We start from the raw sequence: 13,138 nt of genomic DNA, 5'->3' as shown, positions 1-13,138 counted from the left end.
ACACTATGCCATGCATCAAAGTGTCAACATGGTATATATAAATAATGAAATTTTTAAATTTAGACACGGACAAATGCGAAACCTTTTCAATTAATTCATAATTCCTAGAGAGAACTGAAGTATAGTGGCTTAGCGGTAAGACTACAAGCATATAACACTAAAATATAATTTCGATACCTACAGTGAGCACACTACAGATACCCTAACTTTGTGTTTAATTATAAATAGAACAAAAACTAAACTTTATCACGCATATCTTTTATAACTTGTTTGTATGCTATCAGAATGAAAAGATTAAATCTTGGTTGTTGTCGTCGTTTTTATATATCGAACCTTGTTCTATAGCTCTGACTATTCAATATATCTACTGAGAGAATACTGCATTAAACGTTAGGCAGCCATCTTGAATACAATTATTTGTTTCCATGTTGAACTGTATGCTTCTCTTTTCGCCAATCCCCTCCTTTTTTAGAAGTCATAAAACGTAAACCGGAAAATTCGAGTAACGTACCGTCAATGATATTACTGAACCCTTATACAACAGTCTACTTGCACACATAACATACGATTTGTATAGAGATACGTGTAGCAAAATTTATCTCAACTTTCAAAACTTTGACACTTTCAAAACAATCAACCTTCAATACTTCTGTCGTGAAAACTAAACAATTGCTAATTACTAAGTAAAAAATAATTAAATAATAATGCTTAAACTATACGTTTTGTATATTCAACAACATTTCGTTAGCTACCTATGAACTACTGAAATATTTTTTTTTTTCAATTTACACTTGAGCCATCGATTGACAGTTGCACAAAATGTCTGCTGTACGGCTTGTGACTGAGTCCATCATATCTTAAAACATCATATGTTAAGTATTTTATGAAAATTTCAAACTCTGATGTGATAATTCATCTGTTTGTTTCATCTTGTTATTCAGACTTTCATCAATCAAATTAAAGCATATTCATTTTCTTGTTTTCTTATCTTATTTTAACCAGTAATAAGGTGTTGAATTAGGGAGAACTGCCAGACGAGCAGGATTATATAGACGTTATTATCTTATTGGAATTTTGAAGTGATTGGTTGTGACAAATGATGACGTTGGTTCAACATTAGAGGTTTAACTTCCTTTATTACCAGTCTCAATCACTGTAACATCTGATATTGTTTTAGAGCTGTGTATCTTAACTGAAAGTCCAGACATCTCTAGAGGGCTCACAGAAGAGCTTCAGGGTGTCCATGAACTTAGGGTTAAAAATTGATTTTTTCCCTCCATTATTTTGTGTGTATGTGTTTATGTTCATTTTTCTGGGAATTAGATTCTCAAAGTGGTCTTCAACCGAAAAAGGTCAAGAAATACTGTTTTAGAGTATGATTATGATATAGGTCTTATGTCAAAGTGTATATGTTACACGAACTATAGGTCTTTGTTACTTTTTAAACTGTTATTGCCATTATGAAAAAAAATCCTTATCTCATGTCTCTCCTATTCAATGCGAAATATTTGACATCTTTCACAGGCATTTAACAACCTCTTTCACAAAATATACATATATATATATTACATCAAAGACATGCAATAAACAACACATTTATCTGATTAAATGCACAAAACTCTTAATTGTTTAGGATGATTCATATGCAAATATTAGGCTAATCATTGTCACTGAAATGTTGTTGTTTTTTCAAAAACTATCTACCATTGGCAAAGTAACACAGACGAGATTTTATTGTAAATAACTGCTCAGAAACATTGGTTACAGGAAAGTTATTACAGCCACAATTACAAGATTCTTAAAAGTGTGATATGCAAGCATATCTTTTATTTCTATCTCTTTTAGTTCTATAGGGTTGTATTTTATTTAATTTTAACAAAAGCATTAAGATCACATTGTTCTCGTTCTATATAGTAGATAGTGTCTATTCTTCTCAAGGGTATGTACATATACATATCTTTCCTGACGACGAGAAAACCCACTTGTAGAGAAAAATATATATGTAAAAACGGCTGGTATGGATTGACAAAATTTTATGTAGAGGAGCGAACAACGTTTCGACCTTTTTCGGTCATCGTCTGGTTCACAAAGAAAGAAAGAGGTAACTGACTGATAGCTGACCACATGTTTCAAGGGGGCTGTGTAATTGAGTAGGAATGTAGAGGGCGTGCTTAGATGTTTTATTATATTTATTAATATAGGTGTAAAGGTGTTCCTTTGTGTTGGTTTATTGTGGGCTTGAGTTTTTGTATAAGTAAGGCTTCTTTAAATTTCCGTTTGTTTATGTTTGTTTCTTTATTTAGTATTTGGGTGTTTTCTATGGTTATGTAGTGTTTATTTGATTTAAAGTGTTCGAAAACGTGTGAAGGTGACTTTTTGTGTTCTTTAAATCTGGTTTCCATTTTTCTACTTGTTTCTTCAACATAGAAGTCGTGGCAGTTATCACATTGTATTTTATAAATAATGTTGGTGTGGTGTTTGCCATTGTAGTTTTTACATAGTATAGACCTTAGTTTTGTACCTTGTTTACGAATGAATTTGGTATTAACTGGAATGTCATATTTTGTTACTAGTTTTCGCCAAATGTTTGTTATTTTTCTGCTAATGTCGGGAATATATACGGTATGCAGCAGTATATGATTTCGTGATTTTTTAATTCGTGGAATATATTTACTTTTGTTGGTTGATTTTTCTTTTTGTCTAGGTATGTGCGTATAATGTTTTCTACTGTTTGTGAAGGAAACTTATTGATGTTGATGAAGTATTATTTTATTTTGTCTAATTCGTTGTTAATTTTATCTGGTGAGCATAGTTTTATGGCTATGTTTATTTGGTTTCTTAGTATGTTGAGTTTTTTGTTTTGTTTCATGTGCTGAGTTCCAAAGAATGTATAGTCCAGTATGGGTGATTTTTCGGTAGATTTCTGTTTTAAATTGTGTATCGGTTCTTGTAATTTTGAGGTTAAAAAATGATATTTGATTGCTTTCTTTCTGACATTTATTTAACTTTTAAATATAAATTACAATTTAACTCAGTTTTAGGCTATTTGAAATTGTAATACGTAACACAGAGTAACTACGAGGGCTGTTCAAAAAATACGCGGACTGATGTCATAAAACAAAATGTACTTTATTTAGAAGTTACAGGTCTGGGACCCCTTCAAAGTACTCTCCTCCCCAACGTAACACTTATCCCAACGGTGTTTCCACTTGTTGAAACAGTCCTGGTACGCTTCTTTTGTAATGTCCTCCAGCTCCTTCGTCGCATTTGCCTTAATCTCGGGAATCGTCTCAAATCTTCTTCCTTTCAAGGGTCTTTTGAGTTTGGGGAACAAGAAAAAATCGCAAGGAGCAAGGTCAGGTGAGTAGGGGGGTGGAAAAGAACAGTGATCGAGTGTTTGGCCAAAAACTCACGAGTTCTGAGGGCTGAATGGGCTGGAGCGTTGTCGTGATGGAAAAACCAGTCGCCACTCCTCCACATTTCTGGCCTTTTGCGACGGATGGCGTCCCTCAGACGTTTCAGAACTTCAATGTAGTAAGTCTGGTTCACTGTGGAGCCTTCGGGGAGGTACTCGTGGTGAACAACACCCTTAGCATCGAAGAAAACTGTCAGCATCACCTTGACCTTGGATCGAACTTGGCGAGCTTTTTTGGGTCTGGGGGATGTTTCACCCATCCACTGGGACGATTGGACCTTCGTTTCAATGTCATAACCATAAACCCATGATTCATCATCTGTTATGATCCTTGACAAGAAGTTTTCATCTTTTTCTGAACGATCAAGCAGTTCCTGCCAAACCTGGACGCGATGGGCTTTTTTGTTCGTCCGTCATCAGGCGTGGCACAAATTTCGCAGCAATGCGGTGCATCTACAATTTTTCGGTCAAAATCTTGTAACAAGATCCAACTGATATCCCACACTCTTCAGCAAGCTCCCTGACAGTCAGACGTCGATTTGCCCGCACCAGGTTATTGATTTTGTCGACGTGTGGGTCGTCAGTTGACGTGGAAGGACGTCCAGGACGCTCATCATCTTCAATGGACTGTCGACCATCCTTAAAACGTTCATGCCACTTGAAACATGCCGTACGCTTCATCACCGTAAGCCGTGTTAAGCATAGCAAAAGTTTCAGTCGCAGATTTTCCAAGTTTAACACAAAATTTCACAGCAAGTCGTTGCTCCTTCAGGTCATTCATTCTGAAATCCGCCAAACGAAAAAATCGCACTTCACTTAAAACCGCGTAACTAATACACAAATGAAGATATCTGCAATTGGGAAATGGCGTCGTAATCAGCTGATCTGTGCAAACCTAGCGACACCAAGCGGATTCCCCTGGAACCAACTGGAGCCGCGCAATTCAAACAGTCCGCGTATATTTTGAACAGACCTAGTATTTCTCTAATATAGAGGTCGTGGCAGTTATCACATTGTATTTTACAAACAATGTTGGTGTGGTGTTTGTCATTCTATACTATGTAAAAACTATGTATACTAGAATTAAGGTCTATACTATGTAAAAATTACACTGACAAAGAAGAAGATGTTAGCCTGAAGATGACCTAAAAATGTCGAAACGTTGTTCTGTACTTTATTTTAATTAAATTTTTAATAATCATACCAGCCGTCTTGAGAATACATTTTTACTTCAAGCGGGTTTCTCGTCATCATGAATTACTTCACCACGGCGATTATTCAAGATGTGCAAGTCTATAGTGTTTCTTTGTGTACTGTGTTATTTGTGTTAAACTCCATTATGCCTGAACTTACCAACATTACCTCATTGTTAACCATGCGATCCTAACGAAACTAAAAAACTTAAATCAAAAAATTGTCAATAGAAGAATTGACATTTTTTTCATCCAACGGTGTGGAAAGGAAAAAACTAATCCCTAATTTTGCGAAGATAAAAATATCCGAGAATTTTAATCCATGTACAAACATTACTCATAACTTACAGAAAAATACAAAGAACTAAATGACTTGCAGAAATAAAAAAATAAATCTAGACCATTAACTGGCCTGCTGTATGCAAGCAGACATTTATGGACTAAGACAACGAAATATCAATCAAATCAACAGTAAGAACGACAAGGATCAACCACAACAAAAAATCAGATTAACTGAGGTGCGAACAACAAAATAGACGCCAACACGACGAACCTTCAACCAACCTCGTAATTAACAGACCCGATTCGCAGTAACACCAAGAAATATTCTATCCATCGAATTGAAAGCCTGTCTGAAAGATTTAGCCAGAAGACTAGTGATTCATTTTACACAAACCGAAAACATCAACAAAGCAACCCTCTTTGTTAACCTGAAAATGACCTAAGAAAGCCAAAACGTTGTTCTTTACGTTATTTTAATTAAAGTTTTAATAACAATACCAGCTGTCTTGAGAATAAATTTTACTTCAGGTGGGTTTCTTGTCATCATGAATTTTCAAGGGAATATTGCAGTAACATATATAATCTGGAGGAAAGGATTATCGACTGTGTATTACACTTTGTTAGCCAAATTTACAGTATCTGAATGTTGTGTTGTGATAAAAACAAAGTTTACAAAGCGACAACCTCGACTGGATAAGGAAGCCAAGTTTACCTGCACCATTCATGTACGCTTTCTCAATTCAGTTTCTACTAGAATATTGACAGTTGTAGTTCTATTTGGAAATAAGTATATCTTAGTTGAATATAAATTTATCCCAAGAGAAAGAAAGTTATATATCTAATCATAATGTAGTAAAGACAACTGTCTTTCTGAGTGTACAGATAATTAAGCTGAATTGTCTTGTTGTTTGTTTTATAACAAAGATTGTGTTAATTCCATTATTTTTTCCAATCTTATTATTTCACACATACTAGGAAAATTAGTCACATTATCAGATTAAAAATTAGTCTTCTTATTTTCTGAATGAATATGATGCCACTAGCATGTTTAATTATTTGATGTTTACAAAACTACAGACTGGAGAAAATTTTATTGAAATATGACAAATCAATTTAGTACCAAAGTGTGTGGTTTGGTTTGTTTTGAATTTTAGTGCAAAGCTACTCGAGGGTTATCTGCGCTAGCCGTCCCTAATTAAGCAGTGTAAGACTAGAGGGAAGGCAACTAGTCATCATCACCCACCGCCAGCTCTTGGGATACTCTTTTGTCAACGAATGATGGGATTGATTGAGACATTATAAGGCCCCCACGACTAAAAGGGCGAGCATGTATGGTGTGATGGGGATTCGAATCCTCAACCCTCAGATTACGCCAAAGTATGTGTGCCCAGATATTATAAAAAAAAATCAAGCACTTATCAAGCATAAATCAGGCAGTTGCATTAGTTTCAAGGTCTGAAAATTCAAAAGTTATTTTCATGACGTGTGAACTCTGCAATGTTAACAGCATAAAATAAGCAAAATACTCTACAACTGCATAATTTACAATCAAGAACAAACAAGTTTTTATGGTAATACTGGATGGATAAATGGCATTGAATAACATCAGATTTTATTAACATCATTTTATATTAATAATTAAATAAGCATAGCATGATAACAGTAATTCGTATAATGTATAACATTGTATAGTGTATAAACATTCTAGTAAAACTTCATCTGTTTACTGGTAATTTTGTACAATATTTCATGAGAGTAAGAATGAAAATTTTTATAATATTTTCTTATACCACTAGGTTTGGCATGGTTTAGTGGTTACGGCTCTTAACTTATATTCTACAGATTGTTGGTTCGAATGACTGTGATCAAACATGCTCTTTCTTTTCAGCTATGGAGGCGTTATAATGTATTGATCAATTCACTGGTAAAAAACAGTCCAAATATTTACAATGGGTGATGTTGATTATTTGCTTCCTTCTAATAATCATTGGCAAATTAGAGACAGTGTTAAATATGCACGAATACATTTAGTGATGTTTAGAAGCGATAGTTATCACAAGCTTGATTATGTAATTGTGTTTGAATCATATGTTGGATATTTTCCTTTTCATGATTTAGTGCTTGTACATTATTGTGGTATTTTGCTAGAAACTTCTAAATTTTCTCGTTGTTTTGACTTTGACTAAGTATTATTACATTATAATACGATATAGCTTGAAGAACTTTTCAGGCACCAGTCAGGGTATAAGTACACGTATTTAACGTAGTTAAAACAAGAAAGAGATAGTAAGACAGCTACAGTTAGATAGGTAGATCTAGATTATATGATTGTGAGTTTGTCCATTAAGAGCATGTGGGACTTTTGACGTAAAGCTGTGGATACAAATGTCGTAACCTGTAATGTAATGTAAGTGAAATTATCACTGATTGTATTGTAACAAAAAACAGAGAAGAACAATTTTTCTTGTAAATTTAGTTTTAAAGTAAATTAACCAGCTTATGTGAACTTTCACAGAAAGAGACGATTCATTAAAGCTCTGAATACAACTGTGGTGATTCACAGTTATTTGTATATACATTTGACTTGTCTTAATATATATTCTTGCAAACCAAGTGGACTGAGTTGTTTGTTCATTGCTGACATTTATCGTTAGCAAGTCACGGACATTTACTGTAATAAATCATGCCCATCCATTTATAAAAACGTGACATTTGGTGGAAGAAAAACACGTGAACGACAGTGGAAATAGGCCTATGTGTGCACAATTCTAGCGTTAGTGAAATTATTTAGAGATTACACGCTGCGTAACCATGTTGACTGGCTTTGATAAGTGGATAAAGAGGGATAAGTGACTTGAGTTCAAAGAAGATAATCTTTCAGAGTTTGTTAAATAACAACAAGACTTGGAGAAGAAGAAAGATGAAAGTATAGAATGGAAACACAACGAGAGAGAATAAGACCATAAATTGAGAAAGAAGAAAAGGAAATAGCATACGAGCACAAACTGAGATCCCCTAGCTCACTCAATAAAAAGATAAAGAATTCAAGAATAACAATTTGAATACTAATTGTGAAGTTGAAATTCGCCTATATAAGTAAGTTCAAGTGGATAAATATAAAATTCCATTGCAGAGTTGATAAATAAACGAATTTACTAAAATATTCTTCATTTTTTGGATCATTTGTTACTACACTTGTAGGTATGAGCTGCAATAACGCATCATGTATTAGAAAATGAAGAAGTTAAAAAAATAATTGTACAGTTTAAAAAATCCTAGGAAAAGCTCTAATTTATCACATATCATAATGACAATTGAAACAGTAAAGAAGAAAATAGTTTAAAGTTAACATTCGCTTTAATTAAATATTGATGTAAAATAGGAAATTAATCTTAAATTGAGAAAAAAATGCCAGGATTTTATACACATAAAAACAAATACATGTAACAATAAAGAAGTGAGTTAAATGTGAAACACTCTCAAGGTAAGTATTTCGTTTTTGGCCATAATTACATAGTCAGAATGTTCATCGTATAAGCTATAGGTCCTAGTTCTCCATGTTCAATGTAAATTTTGTTTTGTGTGGTTAGACTGAATCTGAATTTTATGGTATTATGAATGTTTAAATTTTTTTCACATTATTTTATTTCTTTTTATAGATGTAAGCGATTTCACATGCTTACTTACCCAATACTTTGTCTGGTTTCCACTTTCTTTGTCAACGCCCCAACTATAATGTAGAAGAACAAAAAGAAACATATTATTTTCATACATTCTGCAAAACCAGATAATTCGTATACAAGATAAATTACTAAAACAAAGCCAGTAAAATAATGCGTTTTACTTACGCTATCGTCAGATGTCTAGAATTAAGTCATAACTCTTATAGTGTATATCACTTAAGCCTGAAGCTGTCAGAATATTACTCATTTTATAGAATCATTTGTGATGGAGCTTCATAGTATTACTGAAGGATTTCTAACAAGTAATTAGTGATTGTATTTAGTATTCTACTTTATCGAACAAGAAACGTATAGCTCAGTTTGTTTTTGGATTTGTCACTTGTTTCCGAGTTAAACCGATTCTGAAACATCTCAACTCCCATAAATAAATAAATACTTAAGACCAGGCCTACTGTACTGACATAATACAGTCTATGTTTATAGTGCAAGAAAATCCATTTTAATTCTTTGTTTCTAGAATCTCCCGCAACGTTACTCAAGAGATATATGCACTTACCGTCACTTATTTTGAATTGATAAACTTAAGGAAGGGTAGTTACACAGAATCACCCACCGCTAATTCTTGGGCTACCTTTTACTGAACAATTTATGAGACTGATTGTCACATTGTAACACACCCATGACAAAAAGAACGAGCATGTATGACGAATGGTTCGGATCCTGCGACCCATACATTGCGAATCAAGAGTCCTAACCACCAGAACATGATAGGTCCAGCCTTTTGTAAGCTACTGTGCAGATGTACTTACCATAATAATAGTAATATTTATTTGTTAGTGTTACTACTATACACCGCAGGAGACAACATGTTATATACTCTTCAAAAAAGTATGTGAGTAGCTCACGGGGGGCATACTCGTTATTGACGTTGAGTGACGTTAAACTTCACCTAGTAAGCGTGGACTTCGCCTTTGCAGACTTTGGATGTTCAGCAGTGAATGTGCAAAGTTTCACACATGTCATACAGAACTACCCGATACTTGTTAACAATGTGTCTCATATTTTGCCTTTTGTATTTCTTTTTTTGAAGAGTATATTAAGGTCATTTCATCTGGACCTGGAGTGCTAAAAACCTATCCAGCACGTTGATACTTTGTAATGAGCAAAAAGTCTCGTCAGCAGCAGACCAAAACAAAGTGTGTTTGAAATCATATTTTCGCGCAAAAAGAGTACTTGCTGGACTCGCTAAAAGTTCGTTTTACGATACTTGTTGCTATATAATAACATACTGTTTTTGTTTCAAAATTGTACAAAAATGATATAATGCGATGCCCGAGTAAATGCCTGTAAATTCAACAATAAAAATATACCCTAAGTATTCAGTAAATGTCTTTATATATTTTTTATTTGTGCCATAAAATACCAAACCAATATATTTATTAAATTACTTGAAAGTTCCACTGATGATAAGATGACACTGAAAAACATTATGTCACATCAAACACCACAAAATATTTCATACCAATTTTATTTGCATTATTTGATTCTTCAAATAACAATTATAAAAATTTGATCAGCTTAAAATACATTTAGAATTAACCTGCTAAGTAAACGTGTTGGTATTTCACAGTGTATGAAACGTAAAAAATTATTAATCTTTGAAGTAATGAAACATAATAAATAATACATCTGTTTCTAAACACTTAAGTATTGCAATATCGTATTAAATAAACTACTGGTATTCTGTGTGATTAAAGCAATAAGAAAGTCGTTTGATTACCCTATAATTCTCACAGAATGCCAGCCTTGATGAGAAGTTTTAGCACTTGCTTGAGAAACTTTGCGATAGATGCCGCCAGCATAACTGAAGAAGTCTTGCATCACACGAAATGATGCTGAAATTACAACATTAACAGAGTTATAAACATTTATAAAGTATGCTTCGTATATATTACTATAGCTAACAAAATATATTTGATATAATAAAACATCTACAATACACTATTAAAAGTACTTAATATCTATGACGATAATAAAAACTACGCACAATCAATATGAATTTATATAGTAGTATTTTACTTTCGGGTTAAAAGGAGTATTTGTTTCACAGTGTCTATCACACAACAGAACACTGCCAAATGTCTCAATGTCCACTGTATTTTATAGGAAAGAATAAGTGTTAAGGTATCTATCGCGTACTTGTGTTTTAAAAGAAATAACTTAATTAGCCATCACATGTTATAAGAAAACAAATAACCAACAGAACTGGCGACATTCCAAGGATTCATGAAATAAAGCATTTGAAGAGTTTAATGTGCTTTATAAAAATCCACAGAACTGACTTAATTTTAAAATTCCTAATTGGAATGAATAGTGCAAGCATCACTAAAAATTTTGTATTAATAAATATAGAGAAAATTCTAATGTTTTCATGACATTGTTTTTTACCTTGAACAGGTCCGTTGTTGTAAATTTCATGCATGATGTCCTCTTCCTAAAGAATTAAAACACTTTTTATCAACATTCAGATATTGTAAGAGCTTATAACTATGCTTCAAACATTTCCAACAATAGTCTTGAAAAACAGTGATAAAGAATAACTAATCATAATAATAACTGCGTGGTATCTCAAGGATTTCAAGCAAAGCAAAAAAGTCCGATCTCGCATAAAAGAAGGTTCATGGATCTGGTATGTGTCCTTCCGACGGTTATAATGGTTTGGCTACAGAGAACGAGACTGATGCAAAATATAAATGTTTGATGAAAATATCCCCATGTTACAGCGTAAACAACAATACCCTATAACACATTTCAACATAACACTACGGATTATAAAATAAAAATGATGGTATTATTGTGTGTGAAAGAAAATAAAAAGGAAAGATGTGTGTGATCGGCCGAGGTGACGAAAGTTTTATTGAGCAAAGGTGAAACTGTAATCGTATTGGTACGTGTTCTTCCCTCTAGACCAAAGGCCAGGCTTTTCATGTTCCCAGGGTTCAAGGACAAAGTTATCTGTGTACACACCTTACACAAACATATAATAATTCCCAAGCAATATACGATGGACAGAGCTTTCCAAACATTTATAATATGTGAAATTTGTGTTGATTTTTTCATGAAATCAAGAAAATGGACAGTGGTAGTGTATTAAAAGTTGCTAGCAGAAAAATTTAATTTCAAAGCAACAACACAAACACAAAAATTATAAGTATGACTCAAGCCTTCTTGATTGATTGTTAAATACGTCTATTTTCAAAATATATTATTAGCTGCTTGTTACATTACCTTTTTGTATATAAAATAACATGTCAACATAATCATGTGTTCTCCTTTATGGTTGTTTAGTTTTAAGATAATTACTACAAATATTTGAGTAAATAAAACGATTAGGGTCTAAAATATATCCGGGAAATGTATAATTAGATTCGATCATATCCCAAACAGAGGGTATCAAAAGATATTTTGGCCAATTTGAAGCTTGTAATAAAATTAATTTTTGGATTACGTATTCTTCTTTAGCCATATATCTATTATAGATACTCAAATCATGCCATTTTGTTATATCGTTATACATAAAGTCCAAGACATTTGTTGTTATCAATAATTTAAAGTGTAAAACTATTTTATTACATTCTTCAATGAAAACAATTGAGCATGAATCTGCTTGAAGTCCTTACGTGTTCTCCTTTACGTCAGTTCCGCTTCAGATGGGAATGCATATATGGTGTATAATATCCTTCCACTTATATCTAGTCTCCTGCACGTATAGATAATTAGAGTATGGTAGATTTGAAATTTATTAGTCACAAATCAATTCATTTTCCTGCAAGAAAAACCCTTGAAATTGGGAATACATAATAAGTGTGTATTGATTTAACTTTATAACTAATATTCAAATGGCGTGAGTGGTGGTAATTTTAGGTAAAATTATTGATAAATTACAAAGTTAAATCTATGAGAAATGATTTTTTTTTAAATACATATAACTGGTGATATGGTAAGACGTATGTAAAAGAGTTCACATTGAGGGTAAAGGTGATCACCATTTTAATTCAACTTCTTATACACTGCTGGCCAAAATCAGAAGGCCAATGAACATAAAGAAAAAATATGTATTTTGCGTAGTTAGACTCAACCACTTATTTGAGTAGAGCTTCGAAAAATGAAAATAAGAAAAGGGAATGTAAAATTAAAAAAAAAACATTTTTAGCATTAAATAGGGGAAATCGAACACTATGAAATTAGCCTAAATACTAAGTGGTCAAAATTTTAACACCATACTGAAACAAAGCGTTAATCGGTAAACACGTAACGAACTTTAGTCATTTGTGTTCAAGCATTAGCGTTGTCAACATCTCTCACTAACATCACCTATGTTACATTGGGTAAAAACATGGCAAAGGCTAAAAAGTTGACGGAGTTTGAACGTGGCAGAATTGTCGAGCTGCAAAAGCAAGGTCTCTCTCAACGTGCCATCGCTTCTGAGATTGGGCGTAGTAAAACTGCTATCGCAAATTTCTTAAATGACCCTGAGAGATACTGAAAGAGAATTTCAAGTGATT

The 13,138-nt window shown here is 33.1% G+C and overlaps 1 protein-coding gene across 1 annotated transcript in view; it reads right to left on the bottom strand.

Moving 5' to 3' along the window:
* Positions 1-13,138, bottom strand: part of LOC143230399 (putative peptidase C1-like protein F26E4.3) — a 44,464-nt gene that overhangs the window by 5,107 nt on the left and 26,219 nt on the right. Inside the window, exons 9-11 of the mRNA XM_076463901.1 lie at positions 11,022-11,067; positions 10,354-10,468; positions 8,578-8,620 (exon numbers count right to left, since the gene is read on the bottom strand). Coding sequence (XP_076320016.1) covers positions 8,578-8,620; positions 10,354-10,468; positions 11,022-11,067 — 204 coding nt within the window. The remainder of the gene's footprint in view (positions 1-8,577; positions 8,621-10,353; positions 10,469-11,021; positions 11,068-13,138) is intronic.

The sequence above is a fragment of the Tachypleus tridentatus genome, chromosome 10, assembly GCF_004210375.1.
Source record: "Tachypleus tridentatus isolate NWPU-2018 chromosome 10, ASM421037v1, whole genome shotgun sequence".
NCBI classification, from domain to species: Eukaryota; Metazoa; Arthropoda; class Merostomata; order Xiphosura; family Limulidae; genus Tachypleus; species Tachypleus tridentatus.
Note: the sequence above shows the minus strand (reverse complement) of the source record. Positions and strands in the feature narration are given on the sequence as shown.